The following is a 24734-nucleotide window of genomic DNA, read 5'->3' on the forward strand; positions in this document are numbered from 1 at the left end:
TTTTTAACATAAGGAGTCAGAGTAGTAAGTCTCCATTAGTAAAGCAGGTATGTGTTTATTCCTGCAGGATGATACTGTAGAAAACTAATAAATCAAATTTGCATATTCTTATATGGAAAACTGGATGGATGGATGATTTTGGTTTCCAAAATCCATGTTTCTTTAATGAGGAATAATAAATGAACACAGATATTGTGAAGTAGTTTAATGGAACTTAATATTATTGCTCTTATTAGATTATCTACTACTTAGTTCTTTTATATGCATTTTTAAAATCAATAGAGACAATGATGACTTAAAAAGAAGGCAGTGACCTTTTTCTGTGATAATGTTTCAAAATATAATTCCTATCATAAAATCAAATTACAGATCTTAATGTAGTTAGCAAACATAGGCCATAGATGAGTCAATGCCTCATATGTAGCAGCATCTGTTACTAATGGAGCACAATGGCTATCATAGATCTGTGCAGAAAGCGGGAGACAAAATTAGCAACACAACACTGAAACACAAAGCCTTCTAATGCAATGATATGTCAAAGAAAAAAGACACAGCTAGAAAGAAAGAGGAATGGAATAAAACTGAGAAACTAGGAATTAATAGAGATGATAAATTGTCTTCTACCCAGATGTTTCTTTGTGATTTTTTTTCATCTATACAGAATATTTGGCTCTCAATTTGACTCCCAGGCCTCAGATAGCTCCCCTGCACACTTATCTTTTGAGTTACAGTTAGTCTCAGAAGTTAAAGAAATCAAAAACTGTGATTTATAAATTCTTCTATTGCTTGAGAACAATTTTACTTCTTGTAGAGATAGTATCACTACTGATTTCTGTCCTTCATAAATTTTAAGTTAATTTGAAACACATTTAAAATGACCTTCATTTAAAATTATTTTGAGACCTCACTAAATGCCTCACAATGCTCATCGGCATGATTCTTTTGTGGCCAACTGGAAATAAATAAATGTATTGATAAAGTATGTATTCCAAATGCGGTAAAATTACATAGATTAATGTATATCAGAATGGTATTTAACAAGATCCCATTTGTCTCAGTTCCACATCATAAATGACCACACAGAAAAAGTAATCTGCGCATCCCTTATTCTCCTAAATGGAGAAGAAAAATTGTCTGTGAGTTAAATTAAATTGTAAAGAACTGAGAACAATAGAAACATGTTATTTGAAGTATATATTTCAAAGGTACACACCAAAATACATACTAAGTATATACTTCAAAGTCTTCTTTTTTATCTAAGCAATGTCTTCCAGTCTAAAGGATGGAAGTCAGTTACCATCTTCATCATTGATACAACCAAAAATTATTTATTTTCAAATAGTTAGGAATAAGGATAAAATCACCTGCAGTAAGCCACTGTCCTTCAAAGCCCTCAAAGAGGATACTGGGTAGTAGCTGAAGTTCTGTCTTACAGACTCAATACTTTCTAACAGAGGCTCCTGGAGTCCATAGATGGCTATGAAAACTCTTAGGAACTGCCTACCCTTCAGTTTACAGAAGCCTTTTAAAAACAACATATGTAGAAACCTTCATTTACACTTTTCCTTGGTACAGAACAACAATGAAAACATTGAAGCCATGGTACTACAGTCCTCCGTGTCGTGCAGAAACACCTGATTCTATGTAACACTAACCAGTCTGTTAGCTCTTCCCAGCTACATTAATCACATGTTCAACATCCATAAAGTTCTTCACCCAATTAATACTTAAACAAATATAAAGACATAAAAATCTATTCTTATCAGTATCTACATTATTTTTTGAAATTAATAAACTTTACCTCAAATAATGCAGTGTTTGCAAACCAATTCGTACTTTCATCACTGAAAATCTGTGACTAATATTATAATAACATTAAAATAAATTAACCTGGTCCCAATCTGTGTTCTTTTCACCATCTTCAAAATAACCTTTCAGATAGTCTCCTTTTGGATGGTTTTCCTTGACTGTAATATTTCTGTTTCCAGTATCTCTGATTGCCATACCATAACGTCGTCTTTTGTGACTGTGGAACTGTCCATTTACAGTGCAGGTCTTTTTGACTGTAAGCACATTTAGTAGTTGTTCTAGTTCTAGTAATTCATTAGAATAAAAAAAAAAAAAAAAAAAAAGATATGTTGGTATGGGAAAACACACATTTAAAAAGATAAACCCAAAAGTAATTTTTAAAGTTTTGTTATTTTTAACATTAATTAAACTCCTCATTTTTATACTTTTTTCTCTCCTCGGTTTGGTACTGTAGGCAATATCTGCTTAACAGCTCTAGAAGTTCGAGACACCAACATACTCAGCCTTTACAGTACCACGCTCAGATGTTTTCCCTATGACTAACACAGGGGGAAACAGATTTGACTGGAAGACAATTCATCGTCCATTTAATCATCAATCTCTGTCCGATTTATCTACAAATTACTGTTGAATAGCTTTATTATTCTTCAAATTTTCATGTGTAAATGGAACAACATGCCAAGACACAATGGTATTTGGATAGTGCAGAAAGACCAGGAAGACAGAACCTTTATAGGGTGTTCTGAACACAATCTTCAGGATGCTGCCCTGCCCTTCGCACTGCGAAAGTGGAACACAGGGCAGCAGGTTTTCCCTCTTGGTTGGTTAAACTGCTAATCTGGAAGCACGCTTGTTTACAGCCCTGAAGTGGGAAAGAGGGAGCCAGAATCCCTAATCCAAACCTGAGAGACTGCACGGATCTGTCCCACGAGATAACGTGGGTGCAATGGGTGTGCCTACTGTTGAAATGCTTGGCTATATGAGGGGACATGTTCTATCCTATCTTATTTATCCCCTTCCTCCACCCCTGCATTTTCAATTTGAAACCATAGTGATCTTTTAGTAAACTTGAGTTTGTCCATTGGAAACAAAGGCAGTTCACAAATTAATTTTAAAGGAAGTTAGATCAATGATTAAGAACTTTCCCATGTAATAATACTTTATTTTTTTAATATCATATTCAGAAAAAGCAAATGATATGTTCCTCATGGCAAGTCTTACAAAAAAGGCTTGTGATAAGATGTTTGTCTGCTTTCTTTCTATTGAGCAAACAGATCTGAACAGAGCTAAAGCTAGATTTATTTTCTAATGTAGCCAACTCTATTTCCTTTTTTTTTTTTTTTTATGCTTCCAGTTCTTTTCACTTTCCTCCAGTCACTATTAAGAATTAAAATAAATTTAAAGGGATGATTTAATTAGCTTAGGCTTAAAATACGCTTCCTCTGTAATAAACTGTTTGGTTTTTTTTTGTTTCTCTGAATGACACCCTAACTCCACTAACCAGAAAGTCTTCCTATTGTGTCTACTGGGCCTGGATTTCACCATTTATAGCTATTTAGTAGCACTGTGCCCAGATGGCTCCATCCATCCTTATGAGTCAATTACTTCAGAAGATCTGGCTTGGGAATTTTAAAGGAAGGATTTTGCTGCAAAACCAGTTTATGCAAGTATGATCTAGGAGTCCAAATGTAAGGCTGAGGATTTTGTTTATTATTATTATTATTATTATTTTTATTTTATTTTATTTTTTTTTCTGTGATTCAGTGCACCTCTCTGTAACCTAAGGGTAGTAAAAATGTTTTTAGCTATGCTTAATTCAACTCTTCAAGTTGCTTTAACCTATACTTAATGTAACTTTAAAAAAAGTGCTTTGGAAAGCTTGTAAAGTGTTGCTGTTAGCAGTTACCACAAACAAGGAAATGTCTTATAATAACCTTCTAAATCCACAGTTGGCCCCTGATGGTTTAATTTTTTACACTGCTAAGCATGCACAGTCTTTTACAGAACTTAACAGCAGCTGCTGTGAGTTCAACACTTGTGTTTTCCCTTTTCAGTTTTTTTGACCACTTAGAACTTTCCTATACTTCTAATTATTTCTGGCCAAGTAGCATTTTTGATACATCGAGCAACAGAGCTCCTGAAGAAAAAGTGAACTTTGCATAGTACCCAGTCTCTGAGTCTAGAATAAGATCAGAAGCTGGGTCAGCAAGCACAAGTTATAAATATGATTTTGAGTACATTAGGCAGATATCAGAGCATTTGGTCAAAACAGAGTGGCCTGCCTCTACTTCATCTCTTCTGGAGGTATGTCTGCACTGAGGTGTGAGTGACTAAGGTGTCTGATCTGAATTTCCCATCAACCTCTAAACGAGTCTTGCAATGTGCCCAGATCTGCAAAAAGAGGCAAGATAAACTAGGCCCTTGTGAACTCTGCCCCCTCAGCTAGATTGCCACTCTCAGAGCTCTCCTGGGTAGTCCAAACTGTGCTGAGCAATTAGGTCATAAATTAATGCGATGGTACACATTTACTAATCACAATAACAATTTGTTTTATACCTCTCAGAGAATATAAAAATAAGGAGTATTTTTCAAACTTTGCTTTTAAATTTAGAAGACACTACTTAAATCTAAAATGAAACGCAAAATGTCCTTTAGGCATTTAAAGACAGTTTATATCAAATGTGTCTTGCAAAAGGCAACCAGAGACAAGTAAATAGCTTACCGGTCACTTGGAGCTCAGTGGTACTGTTTAGAGAATTAAAAATATATTTTATAAAGAATTCTGGGGAGGGCAAACTTGCTTTCCCCATACAGACTCCTTGGAGAGCCAGAGTAATGATTAAAGCAGCCAGGCGTGGAAGTGTGTTTTCATCAGCACCATCTCTGCCCATTATATCAGCATTTTTCTCCAGAGTGCTCACATCAACACACTGAAACAGGAGGAGAAAACAGCATGAAGACAGCCCTGGTCACCTCCATTTAAATATTCAGAGTGACAGGAGGAGAAACTGGAGAGAACACTTTCAGAGACAGACAGGGTAGAAAAAAATACCAAGATTAAAGCTGTAATTGACAGCAGGACAGCAAATGCAAAGCACAGGACATTTTCATGACAACAGACATAGAATAAAAAAGCCTGAAATTTTACTCAGTATCTGACAAGGAAGAAGTACAGTCCTTCATTCAGGTGATTTTTTGCTTAGTGTTGTTTTCATGCTGTTTCTACCATTCCTGCATCCTCCTCAATTGCATCTACATCTACTTCTAGAAAGTGGCAGAAAAGGGAGGAATTTTTGTTAATGCACAAGAGAAAGACTGAACACATATTTTAACTCTTCATCTCAAACTTCAGAAAGAATTGTCTTCATATTTTTAGTTCACCATCTTTTAAATGGGGTGAATAATTTATTATGGGGCAGTTATCTGGGGACAATCTGGACAGACATAATTCTGCAGAGAATGGGTGACTTCCCTCCTGGGTGAGCAAACGGGAGCTGCAGTCAGTCGTGCACAGCCCTGTGTGTGGGTCTGAAGTGAGGGAGCAGGGTACAGCTCCCTCAGCTACCTGGAAACTTAACCCTGTTTTCTTCCATTTCTGCCTTTCATGTTTATTTTAACTGCAAATAGTCGGGGTTTGAGAGAAACATGGAAAATTTGGCAAAAATTATTTAAGTTTGTCTCTCACTCTTGTTAACTAAATTGAAAGGTCAACTAGATGAGCCACTACAGCAGTTACTTATTTTAGAAATACTCATCTCTCCATATATATGCCTTAAACACTAGAGAAAGGAGGCTGGCATTTTTTTTGCCATCCATCCTTTACACATTTGCATTTCCACAAGCCGAAATTTCACCTCTCATTTAAGGTAATATATTAGCTGCTATGACTGTGAAGAAGTTATTTTCTGTGAAACAAAAAATATAAAGAGCCACTAAAAATGCTTTTCTGCTATTACTACCCACATCATTGGCCCTTTTCCATAACTCGGGTGTTGTGATTCTAAGCATTAGATAGTCCATAATGTTTTGAGTACCTTTCATTAAAAAAACTCCTCTTTTCCCTCATGTCAGTGAGCAGTGAAGTCTGTTACTGAACAGGCTTAACAACTGATTCTACTGCCAGCATAAACAAACAGACCACACAGTCAAGCACTTTATGCATTGTTATTCTATCTTGACGTGCCAAATACCCACCGATGCCTCTTTACAGTTGCCCAGATACCATTGGAGTTCTTGGAAGTCAGAACGTTCACCAAGACTCAGAACCAAAAGTACTGGTCAATGAATAATTTATGACGGGAAATGATAACACAAAACACAGAAAGAGGAATTGGAGGCCCTCAGCATTCTGCTGCACAGCCAGGACTCCTGGCTGTCTTCTGTTTGCACAGGAAAACCTACTACAGTGTGCTGTAAATTTAAATCTAATGAAATGAAAAAGAAAAATGCAAACTTTGCAAGAAACCAGATTTAACTTTATACGATGAACAGATAGAAGGGGCTTATCCCAGTAGGTCAACCTGTACTTTAGGAGTTATCTAATCTGGCAAAACTTATTTTATTGCCCATGGCAAGGAAAACAGTTTTTCTTTAGATTGTGAATTCTAGAATATTATTATATTATTTTATATACCCTACTTGAAATAAGGAATAATAAACGGTGGTGAGAAAACTCGCTGTGTGTTTCCTGATTTTAAAAGGATGTTTTTAGCTGAGTATACTCAATATTCTTCTCTTTACTTTTCCCTTTCCTTTCCTTTCCTTTCCTTTCCTTTCCTTTCTTTTTTCTTTTCTTTTTTTTCTTTCTTTTCTTTTTTTTTTTTTTTTCCCCACTTTAAATTTAAGCTTATCTGTATCACTTTTTCTATAAGACATATCCATGCTGGAAGATAATTACTCACAAATGTATGTGTCCCAGCTGAAGGAAACCATCATATAATTGGACGGATTCCTTATTCCACCCTGCTTTGGATGGACATGGAAGTGCAGGGCCTGACAAGGATCTCATCACAGGAAAATGATTCATCATTTCTGCTATACAGACAGATCAATTTTGGAACTATTCTGCCTTCTACCATTTAAATACAGTCACTGCTACGATATCTATACTAATAGACACAAGATATGAGAAAGTACGTTCTGTCTTTGAAGCCTAGTCCAAGATCCTGCATCTACACAGCTATACCCTTTTCTATCTGCCCTAAACAGGGTAACTGCATCTGAATTACCTCTTGAGAAAGGTCCCTAACATGTGCTGTCTTCCCAGCCATGTCTCAGTGGACCCTGTGGAAGTGCTAGGGAGCAGATGCCAAAAGCAAGTCAAGGAGAAAGTTGGTATTAAACAGCACGTACAACAAAAGACCTATGTTCAGCCGGTGCTCTCACATTTACCAGTTTTCTGGAGGACCATGATACCAAAACACTGTGTGAACTAGCTTAAAGGCATTCTATCAGTAATAAATATGAAGGTATTTTTACTTATGTTTTCTTTACCTGGGTTTCAGAAGTTTTAAAATGTTGCCTTACTGCAGCCAAAATATCTTCAGTTTCATTCCGCGAAAAATAATAACAGTCTTCATCATGTCTTAAACTAAGCATACTCTGTAAGTAAAATTTATAATCCTTATTACTCAAGCTGAGTTCTGAAGAACACACATCTCTATGATGAAGAATGTAGTAGAGAAGAATAAGAGAAATTCTCTCAAATACTTCTTCGCTGAGACGGTCTTCTAAATCTCCACCAGCTACTATTAACAAAGCATCTGGTTCAAGGCACTGTGAAAAAATAAGAAAAAGTGGAAATTCAACATTGCCAGTCATCTGCAAATGCAATTAGAGATGAGAAGAGGAGAATTCAACTCTGATATTTAAGAGATAAAACCTAAGCCACTACAAATACAGGCTAATGGATCAGCAGGAGGAAGGTGCAGGTAATTTGTTGTAGTTATATGGCTGCAAGATCACACTATGGGTTGTTGTTGTTGTTTTGTTTGTTTGTGTGTGTGGTTTTTTGTTTGATTTTCCAGAGCTCCTTCTTTTTTTAAGAAATGTCAAGTGTCCAAGGGATTTAAGATTTACTACAAAACAGGACTAACTCTGATCAATAATTGTAGAGAATTGAAAGTCTTCCACTAACTTCAACAGAATCTATTTCTGGTTATAAATATATTAGACAGAGTCGAGGGCTATCCTGTTTTCACCTGTGTGTTCTATATGTGTCTGTGTTATTAGACAAAGACCATATCTGGACTGTAGTTAGTTCAGGGTGTGTAAACAGAAGTTATATTATATTCAATGCACTGAGAAGAGACCTAACTTACCCTGCAATCATACAACTCTTTTAATCTTTTCTCAATGGATTCTGTTAACTGGAACAATTTGGTCCAGTGTATAGACCCAGCACAAGGTCTCAACACCATTTAGTCCTCCAAATGCATTTCAAGATGGACTGAAATGATATATTCACCCTCTGAGGCTTTCTATCCGAGCACAGGGTTTTCTATATATACATATATATATATAAAATCTCATTTTTATTGATACAAAGAGCCTTTACAGAAACTTTTGCCAGTGCAAGCAAAAGTTAATCTTTAAAATTAAATCAGAAGATTAATAGAGCTCTATTTCAGGCTATGGAAAATAAGATACTGAATTTCAGAAAAAAAAAAATGTTTCTTGAAGAGATAGTCTAACTATCGTCATTCATTGTGTAGCTGCGTTTTTTTGGGTGTGTGTGTGGTTTTTTTTTAATTTTGATTTGTTTCTTATTATTGTTTTGGTTTGGTTTTGTGGGTTTTTTTGTTTGGTTTTGGTTGGGTTTTTTTTTGTTGGTTGGTTTGGTTTTGGGTTTTGTTTTGTTTTGTTTTCCAACTGGCTCTCTTCTAAGCATGTTATAGGGGTGCCAGCTAATCTGAATTATTATGGTAGAGCAGCCGGACTGTACATTACAGAGAAGAAACTACAACACATAAAGGTACAAAGGGAGGATCTAAGCTACTATCTAATAAGTTAATTAATCCAGACAGAACATAGTTTGTCAGACTAAATTGTTTGTGGCTACAAGCATGATGCATTGGTTGGTATAAGTCAGCTTGTATGTCAGTTTATTTTCCTGCACGGAAGCTGAGTAGAATCAAATACACATTGTCATGTTCAGGAGCCAATATTCCTTGGAGGAATTGAGAGAGCTGCTACTTTTTAATAGAAATAATTCTAACTTATCACAAATATTCAATCTAAAAAAAAAAAAAAAGAAAAAGAGGACTGTGGATGGTAATTTCCCAATGAAATATTTATACTTGTAAATAAAGTAGATTACAGCATGACCCACTGTGCCCTGCCTACATTGTCTAACAAGATCTACAATTCTTTTTTGAGTGCATGTCTCTGAGTATTAGTATTTGGGCTAGGAGGAATATAGTTATTCTGCTTTTTGTCCCAAAAGACCAAAAGTTAGTCAGTCAGCCTTTTCAAACACTCAATAGGAGTACAATAAACATACTGCATGTAGTGGAACATTTTTAGAGACCTATAAGAGTTCAAAACCCAGTGAGGATAAATTACAACCAGCGAGGCAGCTGTTTGCTCTTGTAAGAAAGCTGACTGAAAGGGAGATTGCTGATGGGAAGGAAGCAGGTGCATTGTAAAAGATGCAGCTACCTCGTAATATGTCCGTAGCCCATACAGAGTGACCCTTGGGGAGATATCAAGAGGACATAAATTTGTTCATCACTGGTTATTTGGCTGTTACTAATATTTTAGAGGCACAATCGACTGCATCACCTTGGTTTAGAAATGTTTAGTTGCTATAAAAAAAGAGGCCAACTTTGAACCTGGACACTGAACCCTGAGTGTCTTTTGTTTAAAAGGCCAAAGGTTAGAAAAAATTATCTTACCACTGCAAGAAATATATTAATTTTGTGTGCTTAGGAGATAAGGAGCTGTCAGATGTCATTCAATAGCTGCCAGCCCCCACTGAAAGCGTCTCAGGGCCAATATGTAACAACAAACCAAAAAAGGGTCTAAAATGATGTTAAACTTCACTGCTTTTAGATACCCCCTGGAGATATCATTAAAAAATGGAAAAAAAAATCTGAATACAAATTCATGCGGTATGACTGGATTTAGAAAGGAATGTTGAGTCTGAAATAAATTAGTTATTCCCAACAAGTATGGGAAAGAAAATGCCAAGCTAAGGTGGGGCATTCTGTTTCACATTTCAATGAACTTGAAGGTACTGTTTCTTGCACAGCTCTGCTGTTTTGAGTTATGAGATCTTGTTAAATCATCTTGCAAGATTTCAGCACACTGCTGAATGGGACTGAAGATGCCGCCCCTCTCTCCAGATTTTGTGCAGAAAACAGTGTTCATGTGACACCAGTAGTGCAGGATGTGTGCAGTGTTACTGACTCAGCCAACGCTGAGGACTACTGCAAATGGTGAATTCAAATTCTTCCCACAGGAAAAATTCCAAGATGAAGTCTAAACAGAGTGGAAGTCCTGACTAAAGTAAGACCCAGCTAATTTCGCTTAGATTACTTCCATCCAAAAACAGGGGCATACTCTCCACAAATACAAGGAAAAAATATGGCAATCCAGAGAAGCAAAACAAAGAGGGAGAACAAGAATGCCTACGCTCTGGTTTTGTGAAGTTTAGAAGGACTCTCTACACATTACTGATGAATACATTCTCAGCTCTTGATCTGGTTTTATATCTGGTACATATGCATTACACAGATGTGCGAAGAGAAAAACTGCACAATCTCCTTCATAAAATTACCCATTTGATGAATAACAGGAACCTACATAATTTATGTATGAAATTTCATTTTGAGCCTAGTACGAAAAATGGGAACCTGTGCAGAAAGGGCCAATTAAGTGAGTACTTGTCTGCTGCACAGGAGAAAAAGATCTCAATTCAGTGACACTCTGGTGTATGTAGGTCACTGAACAATGCCAGAGCTAGAGTAATGTTAACCAAACACTCACCCAGCCCTTCGTAATCCCTTTCAGCTAACTTGCTCACTTAATATTTTCTCTGTCCTGCTATAGTCTATGATGTTCTTATACTTGTTCCTTTATTTGTCAAATTGGGAATCAGTTTTGAAAATACTCTCAACTCATTTAGACAACGGAAACTTCTGTGAAGTTGAACCCTGGACTGCTTCCAGTTTCAGTTTGGATTTGTAGATTCATTGTTCTGCCTTTGATTTTCCTTTAATGGAGCTTCTTACCAAAACCCTTCTCTAAATCTTGAATATTTCACTAAACTGCTACATAAATCTGAGACAAATCTTTCTGAATTTTAATTTTATGAACTAAAATCCAGAACAAAACCGAAGTGCCAGAACTGGTCCCCGACTTTTACCTATGTATTTCCACAGTGGAAATCCTCTGTGTCCCAAATTCATGCTCATGCTTTTATAGTTACATCGGGGTAAGCAGAAAAATCTTTGTTGCAAAAGAAACAGTTGATATCTTTTAAAGGAAAATTATTAGTGTCATGTGACTGAAGCATGGAGCTTCTAGAGGAATGCCTGTCATGTTTGGAATATCTCTTCATGAGCTCAAACAATATATATTAATAGTTAAGAATGGAATTATTAAAGCAGGGACAATTTCTTTTCTGCAATAACAAGTTTTACATGCTTAAGTTTTGTATTCAGGAGAGTATCGCTCTAATAAATAATTTTAGAATGAACTGATGATCCTGTAAAGACATCCCTCATTAATTGAAGCACTAACCAGGTTACAATCCTCTTGCATGCCATAAATCCGCTGTGGACACTCAGCTCTCTCCAGTAACATTTTGACCAGTTCTCGTGAGTGGTTCATGTGGAGCTCATTGTTGTCAGCTGAAAGAACGCGTAAAACTTCCATCAGATAGCCTCGGCCGGGAGCATAACTGCCATCCTGCCCACGCTCTTCCCCGGGCTGTCCTTCAGTAGTGAGTACGCTGAATATGAAAGCAGAACATACCACCCCAAGAGCTGGACGCTTGGTCAGAAAACACATCTCCTCTTTCTGCAGCGCGTGATCTGCACTGAATGTTGGGTTGTTGTTTGCACTTCACAGCTTAAACTTCAAACCTGAGGAATCTGAATAGTAAAGGGGAAAAAAACCCCAACCCTTTAATTAGTGTGAACACAATATGTTTGAAAGGATTTATTAATTGGTCGGCTAAGCTGATTTGCAGTGACAAGCTGTTTTTGAACAACAGGGAGCCTGTAAGGGCTTTACAGCCCAGAACAGCAGGAAACTAAGACAACCATGGCCTTAAAACTTCTGTAGAATTACCAACAAGAGGTTGCTCAAAGTGCCCTTCCCTCCTCATAAAAGTTAAGTGTATGGTTTTCATTTCAGTATTATGTTATTGCATTCACTAATAATTCTCTTCAGTAAGAACAGGAAAACACCATAGCTTTCACTTTCATTCCATTACGAGACAGGTTTTTAGTAGCAAAAATAGAAGTAAATAAATATTACTAGTCTGATTCTGATAGAAATGTGTAGTAATTATGTTACACAGCAATGATACAGAGCAGGTTTTATTTTCAAAACACTTTATTAACATTACCAAACTCCAACTATACAACACAAAAGAAGAATGAACATGACATACTTAAAAATCAGTGATATGTTATGACCAGATGAAAGAGTTACAAAACTGACACCATAATTTCATTCACAGAACTCAGTGAATAAACAAGACAAAAACCTCAAAAGCAACAAGCTTAACTTGCTAACTCTAGCTGCAAAAGACATTTTGTACTGTAAATCTGTCTTGCCACTATACTTCACAATATAACATCAGCTCTGCTTTAAAAATAATCAAAGTGTAAGAAACATAAAAGAGTTTCACTTCTGTTTTCCACAAAAGGGTTTTCATTTTATTGACAAGCAGATGCTGGCAGTGACATGCATTTTTCAGATGATAATGCACATATGTTAAACAACCACACATAAGTTCAGCTTCTTTTAACTGCCATATGATACTTGTGTGTCTTACTTTAAACAAAACTCTGCTAACAGAGTGTTTAAAATGAAAAAATAGCTGCTGAATTCAAATTGGCATTTACACAGATAAATATTAGTATGTTTTTAGATGTTAGAAAACCTTTCGGTGTTTAGATATATTCTACCATTAGCAGTTAGGAATGTGTTACGAGGATGCATTTATTTCTAAACATTATTTTCTTACCTTCTGAAGGGAAAAAGAATGCTTGTGTATCTAGCTTTGTGGCCTTCTGAATCCTCAGAAGTATTTAGCTGCTGGAAGTCCAAGGTTTTTAAAATTCCTTGATGGTGCTCTGGAAGCTGGAGAGGATTAGTTTATTGCTGCCTTGAAAAGTTTTCAGTTGCTATGGAGAGAGCTGCTCTTAAGGTAACAATGGAGGTGGATAGGAATTAGTACATGTTCTTCTTGGCAAGTTCTAGGCATCACGTTGTTGAATGTATTTCACATATTTTAGTAGTTATCATTTTATGTAAACAGTCTCTATTTTAGCAGTGCAAGACATATAAAATCTATTGAATGTATTTCATTACGATGGGTAATGGATGCAAGCACTCTGTTCTCTACATTACTACATTATCTGATCAATTTTTGCAACAAATCTGAATTTATTTGTTTCATCAAAGCATTACTTATTTATGCAAATATGACAATAGAAGTTGAAATCTTTTCAGGCACCTCCACAGAAAAAACATTATTTTTCTTTGGGAAACACTGTCCGTAGAGAACGGGCTCTTTCATCTCCACTTATTCTGTGCCATATTTGCATCAATTAAAAAAGCTGGGATAGCTCAGACTGCAGTGAAAAATAAAATTATTCCACCCACTCAGATTTTCCAGAGGGATGCTGTTACAAAGTCGACATTTACATCACCGTGCCATTGCATTATTATTGCACTGGAAGTTAGTGAAAACTGTCACAACTGACAGATTTCCAGGGTGACAAGTACATACCAGTCATATTGTTCTCCCACCTTCCAAACCTTCAGTGCAGTAGTGAAGAATTGGCATCTCAGTCAGCTCAACAAATCCTGTGAAGCAGTAAGCCTGTAGTAATAGAAACGTCATAATTCTCTTTAAAGCTAGACTGACAAAAAGTCCCGAGTTCTAAAATGCTGGTAATATTTCCTATAAGGTGGCAAGGTCAAAGGGAACAGCCTTGTTTTAGTGAAGCTGAGAACTAGCAACTGATACTGATCATATAAAAAAATATATAAACTGACAACACCAGCTTGAGGGAAGTGCAAAATATAAACAAATGTTCTCAAAAATATGAAGGACAACTACATAGAAGTATGTACAAACTCTTGTCTGAGCATTTTAAAAATCAGTCCTACAATTAGATACTCAAGTACAAAAAAAACCACTCAGATTTGTATCAAATTATCTTTTATGTTATTTCATAAATTATAAAATATATTTATCAAACTAACATTGCCCAATATGCAACTTTACGCAGACAAGAATTACAGAAAAGTTAATCTCAAAAAATTATTTTTATATGAATGACTGAATAGCGGAGGCACATGGTAATACACATCTCCTCTAGTTTTTATAAGATTTGCTCTGCTAAACAAAGCTGACTGCATCCAGATTTGTTCCACTAAGAAAAATAATTCCTCAGATAATGAAGGAAGAGCTTCCAGCATTTAATTCTGGGGATTGCTCAATCTCCAAACAAACAAAATAGGTTTATCTGTATATAATTTGGTGTGTGATATATAATTACAAAATGAAACTAAGAATTAATTCTATCCAATTAAAATGTACAAAGAGAGGGTGAATTGTTTCCATTTATTGAGAGAAGCTAACATTTGAAAACGCATTTGAAGATTTATAACTTTTGAAAACTGCTGAGAGATTTGCATAATACTGGTGATATTTTGCATTAACATTTATATTACAGTGATGGGAAAAAAAAGAAACAGTGTATTAAAAAGCAACAGATTATAATTGGTACAGGGTACTATGGCAGATTTCAAAGAAGAATTCACTTCCCTTTCTAAGATTAAGCATTGCAAACCTTCTCTGGCTTGTAAACGAGTTTCTCAGTGGTGGCAAAATCACTGATGGTGACTCAAGCCTTAACCTCTGCATCTACTCCTGATGCCAGAGCACAACCCATGCTTCAGCCGTGCCACTGTTATCAAAGAATTTTTCTGCCTACACAGCGCTTGGATCAGTACTATTGAAATAACTGCTAGCATCAATTGCTAAGTCCTTTTTTGAAACGCGCCTGTAGTAGCATTATTCCATTACCACCTACCCATCCTGATGCTGTGCCAACTGATAAAATGGGACAAGGGTAGTAACAGAGCTGTGTAGTTAGATGCCTGTTAGAAGTTTGCTGAGATACATAGACAGAAGGAAATCACTGGTACAGCTGAACGTCTTAAAACCTCCTGAAGCACCTAACACTATTATTTTTCTCTCATGTGTTACAAGTCTCTGCCATTTTGGCTCAAATGCAATTGTATGTCTTTTGGTGGTTTTTAATAAAGGGGAAAAAAAGTCCATGCACAATGGTCATAAGCCAGTGACTCTCTGCTTATTGTAGAATGATAATATGCACGGAAGAAAGAGCTCTCACAGGAACTGGCGAACTGGGGTGACTCAAACTGAAGGAGCTTACCATTTGAACAAGATGACAGACTACACAGCAAAAGCAAAAGTAGGATGACATTCACTCAATAAGCAAATTTATTTTATTTTTTTTTTCCATTCTATGCTTAGTTAAGGACCTTGGCATGATCAAGCAAGGGCCTGAGCTCAAAAATTTGCAGAGATAATAGATAATTTTTAGTCAGCTTGAAGAGTTACCATGGAAGAATATTTGCAAGAGAGTACCTGACCACTGACAGGCATGGGTACATGTCCCAGGAAAATAAGTAACAGAAGAAATAAAATAAGAGTGATAAAAATGGAAATTTCTGAAAACTCTTATTTATATTTCATGATGGGATGCATTATCTCAGACAACTGCATATCAGATTTTCTCCACACGCAAACGCATTCTTTTATGACTTAGAAACGTCATCTAGTAATATCCTAAATTCCATTTTTAGTAAATAGGAGTGAAGGCAACTTCTGAATGGCATAGCCAGACATATAACTTGATAAGAAGATGCAGCAAGCCCTCTTTGGTGACAGGATTTTTATTTATTTATTTATTTGGTTTTAATTTTAAGTAAACCAGTAAGACTTATTGCATCTTATCTTGTTTTTTCTCCTACCTACACACCTGCTGTGACAACAAAAGCAAGTTGCCTGTTCACAAATGCCATGAATAACTGCACTCTGCAATTTACTGGTTTTCAAAGAATCAGTGAATAAATTATGTAGGAATAGAAAAACTCTTTCAAGAACTCACTCTGAGATGACAAGGACAACCCTATGAGCTCTACCAATCTGACAAATTGCTTAATTTTATTTGTACAGCAGAATGGGAGAGGATGTAGGCATCATTTGAGCAAGACCCCTACTGAACTTCACAGCTTACTGAAAAATGCAGCTATAAAACTCCTATTCCTTAAATGATATATAACTTGTTCTGATGGACTAAGCAAATACGTTTTTTGCCCTTTTACTAATCACAGCAACTATGGCAAATAGAAGAAAATCCTGTGGTACTGCAAATTTCCTCCAGGTTATTAATGTGATCTGTGCACATTGCTATAATTACAGCCATACACAGCATATTGACACTTGAAAGGACTACATTTTGCATGTAATTTGTGTAGAATCTCAATATATAAAGCATCTTTGCCAATGAATTAATGCTAGAATGCTGTAACAAAAAATGTCAGTGCTTTAGAATTACCACAGTCTATCCAGCTTCATTGGCCTCACAGTTAATCCTAACAATATCACATATATTAGGATTGCCAATAAATTAATATAAATGAATGCTATTGGAATTATCTGAGTTACATATGTCAATATATAACTCTACATTAATATATGTCTCTGGAACAAGCCTTGTATTAGTTCAGGATTGTGTAATTCACCCGTTAGTTAGCAGAGTTTCCTAAGAAGACCTGGAAATCTAGTTACACTTAAATAGAAGAGAAAGAACTCATGGATTACTTCCACTTCAGGCCAGAAAAGCTTCTTATGTTTTGAGAAATTCACCTTCAAAAGTGTCTTCTCACATATTACAGAATTAATCTGTGACATTTATTGTCCTAAAATATTCCTGGCATTAAAGCTTATATGGGTTAACAAAAAGTGTTTGTTTATATGCGGAGTGTGACCTAAAACCTCTTTAATTGTCTCAGTCTTATTACAGATTTCTCCCTCACTCAAACTCTCCATTGCTGACTATCTGGTTGTGGTTCCAATAAAACAACAACAACAACAAAATTGGGATCTAGAGGTAACCATCAAGACTATCCAACAGTAATATTAATTATAATCAAGAACTTAGTCACAGCAGGAGATATGAGTATCTTGGTGTTGTGTATTGATAAGGATCATGGCTGAAAACATTGTGGTGAAACTAGTTCAGCCAGCCACTGGAGGTGATACATTCAGTGTACAGGGAACTGCGATTTACATGTCAACGATAAGCTAAGGAGCCACAGATCAGGCCGGCTGACTGATACTGGAGGTGGAGAGTGTGCTAGAGGGCACATAGCCCCATCTTCTGATATGCCCAGCTTGGCAAACAAAGGGGAAAAGCTGAGACCCTTCAACGTGGCCCAGGACTTGTCCAGACTTGTCGATCTTTTGCAATCACCCCTTTCCCCCCCCAGACTTTTCTCTACTCGGAGAGCTATAAAAAAAGCTCACCTAAAACAGCACTGGTAGGGAATCCAGCACCCTGAGGACTCTTAGCCCACCAGCTTTGCCAAAGTGAATCCACCCTCAGGACTCTTCAGCTCAGCAGCTTTGCCTTGGGAACTGAACCAGACCTTGGAGGACGCTGTGCTCCTGAATTACAAACACCAGCATCCTCGCTGTGGAACACCAAGGCCATACATCATCGTACAAGTCCTGTCATCCACACTGTCGGGGCAAAAGAGACTGGATCCCTCACCTTTTTCTTTCTTCCTTTCTCTCTGCTCTTTCCTTCTCTCCTTTTTTCTATACCCCCATTTCTTTGTCTCTCCTCCTGCATATATATTACTCTCTTTCTCTCTCTTTTATACCTTATTTTCCCTCCCCTCTATACCACTCTCTTTTCCTCTTTTCCTTTTGAACATAAGTGTAACATCACTTTAAACTCTGCTGTTGGATTCTGGTTAAACTTCATATTATAACTACTAATGGTTGCCAAAACATCGCTCATTGTAGGACTTTTGCTGTTAATGTGTTGATAAGTTCTGTTTTACTTTTGCCAAGTCACTATTCGCTGTAACCAATATTCCAACATGTACTTTTAGTAAAACTCACAATTGAATTGGACCCCAGGAGTGATTGTCTGTCATTCACTTCACATAACTGTGCAGAATTAACCCCAAGTTAACTCACACCTGGTCTCACCTGTTGAGTCAGGGCGCGTGTCGCATTTAGAGTTAGCTCATCCCTCATCCCATGTGTTGGGACGGGACACTTGATGAAGAAACAGAGAGAGCTTCAGAAGGATGTATACGATGTTGCGCATTTTTAAGTTAAAAACACGTGGGGAAAAAAGTTCTTGTGTTCATCCTCAGGAATTTTAGCAGCCTAACTTTACTGAAGGTATCTAAACATTCAAGTATAGTTACTAGACCATGATGTCAGCTTCAGCTATCTCTCCTCCTCCTCCAATAACTAGATGCAGAAATCAGTTACTAAGCTTTTTGCTGCCTATTGTTCGGTTATGTCCTGGAGCATTATCAGGCTCTACTATGCATATTGTTTATTTCTGCTCCTTTAGGCTTCTAAAGACATTGGGCTCAAAAAATACGAGCTGATTTTACTGACAAGGTTTCCTTCAGTCCAAAGCATTTACAGTCCAATTACCTATGTTAAACTATAAATTTAAATATTCCAAATGAAATGTTATGAAGTATTACGTCATGAAACACCAAGTAATATTTTAATGGAAAAAAAAAGGTTTTTAAATTGAAAAATAGTTTTGACAGCTATGTTATTCACCTCGTAGGAAACTGAATTGTGTCTCATATGTCAATTCTTCACCCATTGACTTCTAACCCCAACATACTTAATGTTTCTTTCCTGTTGGACAGTCATCATCTTATGCTTGAAACCTACTCAAAAGTCTATTTGTGTAATTTCTCTTACTTCATGAAATATTAATAAATAATTTTTGCTGTTGCACAAATTAGGATAACAAGTGTTTACTCACATTACTTCTTGTTTTTCAAATTATGACTCAGTGTTCTGTTGTCCTAAAGAAATTCTCCTCACAATAGAGAAGAGTCATTGCAAGCAAACACCATGGTAATTGTTGCCTGAGAGAAGACTGCTGCTTCTTAAGGTCTTCTAGTCTGCCTAAAAACAAAGGAAAAATATAAGTTTCTGGGTCATGAATACAAGCCAGGGTGAGGGTAGTGAAGACAATTTCTTTCACTCTCTATCTTGAATTCAGGAACTTTGTAGGTGGCACCAACATTAACAGCAGCTTATGGAATAGTTGGGTGATCAGATGGGCTTCAAGTAACAGATGTTGAAGCAACGAAGATGAAAAGGGAAATAGAAATCCTGGAATGAAAGGACAATGAAAGACAGAAAAAAATAAATTTAACCAAATACAACCTTCATCACATTAGAGTGAACTAAGTTTCCACCTTTATTAAAACCACTGACTAACTAGTACCTCCCCCATGTAACCCAGTATTATATGCATTGTTTGAAGGTTTGGTAACAAGAGCAATGAGAAAGAAATTTGTTATGATAAGAAATGCTCCTACTTTATGAAAGAAAGTGGTTTTTTTCACTTTAAAAAGTTGTTCATCTCTATATAACCATGCAGTATTCATGATGAATATGTAAGCCTTAGATTACAAAGTAAATGCTTGCTTTTTCCTACCTCTAAAAAATACACAGAAAATACAAAACAAACAACTATTTTAACTTTTCAAGTAGAGTTTGAGTTAATACACTATGTATTCTATCTGATTTCAGAACAACTCTTATTTTCTCGTTAAGGGGACACACTGTTCATTCTGCTCAGTGTTGGCCATGGAATTCTTTGTATCACCAGTTCATGGATGAGAATTTCCGTATTTTAATAATAGTTTGGTGAATTGTGTATCTGTTTGCCATTGGTTGTGTGTGTTGTGTTGTTTAGTTGTGGAAGAAACAGATTGTGGGTCAAGTGTATATTATACTGAAAAGTACCAGAATAACTCATCATATTGAGGTGAAATATTGTTATCTTCATTGCTTTCCTCTCCTGTAAATGAATATTCAAAGTGATTTATGAAGTGTATAGATCTTGGGCAACAATAGTGCTCATCTATATAAGCAGTTTGTTATGTCTGCATGTTCTCTGTACACAAATGTATATACAAAGAGTATGAAACAAAACCAAAGAATCTGGAGAAAAAACAAGCAAACAAAGAACACCAATCTGAAACAAAACCACAAACAATAAAAACCCCTGGGTCTAATTTAATATGAGTATTCCGATTTTTATATCAACACAGCAGGTTTTTCTCCACTTACTGGATTAATCTGATGAGTATGTGTCATTATAAACATAATCATTGTTCCTAATGGAGTATATTCATAATAATATTAGAAATTTCACATCTTTTCTCAAAATACTTGGCTATGTACACACAAAGATTGCATTTGCTTCTTTTATGGTTGCATGCCTCACATCTCCTGTGCATAAGTGATGTGTGCAGGTCTTAGCTCTCCATTATTGCTCATCTTGGAAATCATTGTTATCATCCTGTAACATGTGCTTACTATGTACTATTATGTTTTACCTCATGTCTAAAACTCCGAGTATCTAATTCTTTCTGCATGAAAATGTGATTATCCTTTATAACCTGTCATTTAAAATCAAACAAACAAATTTACCTTCCTAGGTTATCAATTAGTTCCTCTTTACCAACATTGAAATTGAAATCATGGCTTATTTTTAGCTATAAACATCTATTTCTCATAAATGTAGAAATTAATAAAAATATAGAATTAGTCCTTTCTAGTTGTGTAGATGCATGGAATAAATTACGATATTGAAAATATTGAAGTACTGAATGTTGAAAATATTGAACATGTTGAAAAGAAAACCAATATAGATGTAGATTATAAGAAAAGCTTTAATTTAACATGCAATGATACTAAATCAAAACACTTGGCAGAAGAAACAATTTTTCAGATTTTTTTAGTCTCTTTGTTGTGCTCAGGTTGTTTCTAGGTAAGTAAATATTTGTACTTTTTCTGTCAAATTCAGATGGAATTACTAAAAATATGTGCATAATCAGCCAAGTCTGAAATCGAAGTTTGGTCCAAAACAAAGGCACAGAGTAGATGGGCTAATTATAAAGACAGTTGTAGTCTTAATTCCCACTAGACTGCTGTTTCTTAAGAACTAAAGAGCTGTTAATTTAATGTCCTTCAACTTTTTAAGTTAACTGCACTGGTATAACCAGGGGTCCATCCCATTCTCAGATGTCTTTTCTTGTTTCTACTTGTTTTATCTAAGTTACATACAGTGCTCATTGGCCGTACTTGTAAATTATATAGATGGTATTAGTTAATATCAACACAAACACCATGGAGGACCATGAGCTGGAAGGCAGATTTCAAGAACAGACTTTGGACTTCTGCTTTGTTAGTCATCTTAAAAACCTCAATTAATTGCCTGAACACTTTCTGCCTTGTCAAGAAAATGAATGAAGCTACAGTACCATTTTTTTCAATTAAGGCTGTTCTCATATCACAAACAATAATGCGGAGCCTCCTTCACTAACTAGTTAAGACACACAGAGGAATCCTAGCCATGATGACGATGATTAGGAATAAACAAGTAGTGGTAATGCATTCAGATGCATTTTGGAAATAACACAGAATATTTGATTTCAGGGCAAAACCTCACCTCCATCGGGTACCAAAGGTTCTCCAAAGCAGCTGGCATTTGGGTAGGTATCACACCAGTGGGCCCTGAATTTCATCAAGCATGCAAAGTCTTGTAATACTCAGCTGCAAATGATCAAGCACAAGTCTTTGTAAAAACATCACTCATTGTGATGTTGGTTGGTATTTTAAGCTTTAATTACTGATTTTGAACTGTTAACACTCAGACAATCTGCAGCTAATCAGTACCTGTAATCTCCCACACACTGTTCCAAGAACAGCTTGCTTGAATTTTCTATTTAGTTCTAATTATAACCTCCTATATAGGAAACAGTAACAGTCTGTATTAAAGTTGTCTTTTCATCAAGACAGCAACTGAAGATTTAAAGTAAATAACCCTGCCAATTTTTGAATTGGCTCACGAACTATGGGTTTATCTTGAAGATGCTCCATCCTGTTTAACTTCAACTCTCCACTTACTGAAACCTAAGTGAAATCTGAAAAAAAAAAAAGTTATTTGAAAACATGTTTTACTAAAAATATTATGTGTTTTAGAAAACTCAGGCTAAGCTAGAAGTTTCACTCATATATTTGCAATAGGAAATTACTTCCTTCTGAGTTTTGCAGACAACTTACATTCAGTTACATGGAAAGATTTCAACCTGTGTCTTCCAGTTTACAGCTTTTAAGGACAGAAGGGATCTTTTAGGATCATTGCATGTTTTGCATTAAAGCAGGACAAAAAACTATACCCAGGAATTTCTGAAATAAGCCCATTGTGGTTTTGCATTCTAGGATATATTTATGTACGAAATTCAGCCTTTAACAAAAGCTTCATTTGAGCCTGTAACTCAACATCAGGCAAGTTTTTTCAGAGCATTGCTCTCTGCTGAGCAAGTGCTCGTCCTATGATTTAGCAGCTGAACAAGCTATCACACATGCTGGGGATGTATACTGGCATGCTCAATGTGAGTAATTTGTGAACATCATAAGCACAAACTTTGCTGAAACTGAGGGTCCACTACAAACAAATTGTCTGCTAAATATGATGCTAACCAAGCCTACTGCAGCTCTGCTCTTGCTGCAGTTCTTGCTCCCACACCATCTCCACACTTGGAAATGGATTTTGAGATATGCAAGAAGAACATTTATTCTAATTCCCCTTTTCCCCACTGCCTTTTCTAATCACACACACAAGTTTGGAAAATCATAACTGTAAAGTGTATTCTCAGTTTTCACCATTTGATTAGATGAACTTAAAGTGAATACTTATTAACAATTAGATACACTTAACAGCATACAATCTGCAGCACATCGTAAGGTATAAAGCAGCCAAGTAGAACAAGTCAATGGCTGGCACTCATAACCTTGAAAGAGAAAGCCTAAGTGGATTAGCATGCAGAGCATTAGTGCATTGAGGTAATTTTTAAAGTTAACTCTCTACAAGGAGGTTTGGGGTTTTTAATTAGAATTTTATTTTTCTTCTTTTTTTTCTTCTTCCCCTTCTCTCTCTCAGAAATCATGGAAAGAACTAAAGAGGAAGCTGAGGCAAATTGATATAAGATGAAAAAAAAAAAGAAGATTCTTCATAAACCAGTGGCAAAGCAAAAAAAGGGAGGTGTGAGCCTTCAGATGAGAGTATGGAGAATGGATACATCCAAAACTGATACATTCAACACAGTGGATTTCCTCCCCGTCTTCTGAGTGATGACTCTCATTACATTGTTTTTTGTCTCCTTTTGAGTAACACAGAACTCTTCCACAAGCATATCTTGTCTATTAAAGGCAATAAATGACACGGACAGAATGACCATCTGGACATGGTGCTAACTGGGTATGTATTAACCCCAATTTGGTCTCTTACTGCAGAAAAAAATCTGATGAGACATACCTGCCAAAGACTATTTTTACTGTCACTTTGAAAGAGGGAAGTATATATGCATGAGAGATGGGAAAATACACCGTGCTCCCTTTTGGCATGTTCCTTTATATTATCTCTTCTTTAACACACCCATAAAGCTGAATTACCTCTTTCAGAACACAAATGAGTAGATGTATGTTGATTTACCAATTATTTTTAAAACTTCACAGTTTACAGTAAAGCTGATAGACTTAACCTGCCTACAACTCTTTGGTTTCTGAGCTGCATGTTTTCTATAAAAGCTAATATGCAGTTTCAAAGAAGCTTTTTAACATACACAGAGAGCCCACTAATTCTTTCTCACCTATGTGTTTTTTTAAAAAAAACCTTTTCTACCTTTTTTTATACATATACAAGTATAGTCTCAATTATTTATTTTTTTCCTCTTTTTTCCTCCTCATTTAAAGAGTGTTTCTGTTGCTTTTTTTCAGTGTGATCTTCTGAAGCAGTGAGGCTTAAGCAGTCAAGGTCTGTCTGTGCAGGCAGGATTAAACTTATCTAAATTTCTTGCATATGGAAGTCTATATCTGGGCAAGCCACTCTAGGCTCCCTGTATAATCACTGGAGAGAAACAAACATTTTAAGAGGCAGTTTATCTGGCCTATTCTAGAAATACTGTTGGGTGAAAGGAGCCGCACTCTGGGACGTGTGGTTAATTTATGGTAAACTGCCTTGACAGTTCAGAGAGCCTGGGAAGATTGTCTTTGTTGAAGACTTCTGTACCATCAACTATATTTTACCAGTTAAATCCCCCCCAATCTCTGTATGACTTTCCCCGCTCCTTCCACCCCACTAAGTCTTTAACTATTTTGGCAGTTTCAAATATAATTGATAAAGGAGAAGAAATCTTATAGATATTTAATACCTGCAAGTTCTGTGAGAAAACAAGAGCTAAAAGGAGCACTCTTCTGTTATAGTATCTACATGCAAGAAGCTGCAGAAATAAGACTAAGCTATAGACATGAAAGAAACTGTAAGAGAAACATTATTAATCCCATAAACCATCTTATTCAA

The 24734-nt window shown here is 36.1% G+C and overlaps 1 protein-coding gene across 11 annotated transcripts in view; it reads right to left on the bottom strand.

Annotated features, from left to right (window-relative positions):
* SLC39A12 (solute carrier family 39 member 12) overlaps positions 1-13206 on the bottom strand; it is a 34293-nt gene extending 21087 nt beyond the window's left edge. For 4 of the 11 annotated variants that reach the window (XM_065050883.1, XM_065050878.1, XM_021299986.2 and 1 more), the window contains exons 1-5: positions 13010-13205; positions 11554-11906; positions 7303-7584; positions 4532-4739; positions 1891-2093 (exon numbers count right to left, since the gene is read on the bottom strand). In XM_065050883.1, coding sequence (XP_064906955.1) covers positions 1891-2093; positions 4532-4739; positions 7303-7584; positions 11554-11823 — 963 coding nt within the window. In that variant the 5' untranslated portion in view covers positions 11824-11906; positions 13010-13205. Of the gene's footprint in view, positions 1-1890; positions 2094-4531; positions 4740-7302; positions 7585-11553; positions 11907-13009 lie in introns of those variants that run through there. The other 7 variants (XM_065050882.1, XM_065050881.1, XM_065050886.1 and 4 more) reach the window with 5 other exon arrangements.
* Between the last annotated feature and the right edge of the window lie 11528 nt (positions 13207-24734).

This window comes from Columba livia, chromosome 2 (genome assembly GCF_036013475.1).
Source record: "Columba livia isolate bColLiv1 breed racing homer chromosome 2, bColLiv1.pat.W.v2, whole genome shotgun sequence".
Lineage (NCBI taxonomy): Eukaryota > Metazoa > Chordata > Aves > Columbiformes > Columbidae > Columba > Columba livia.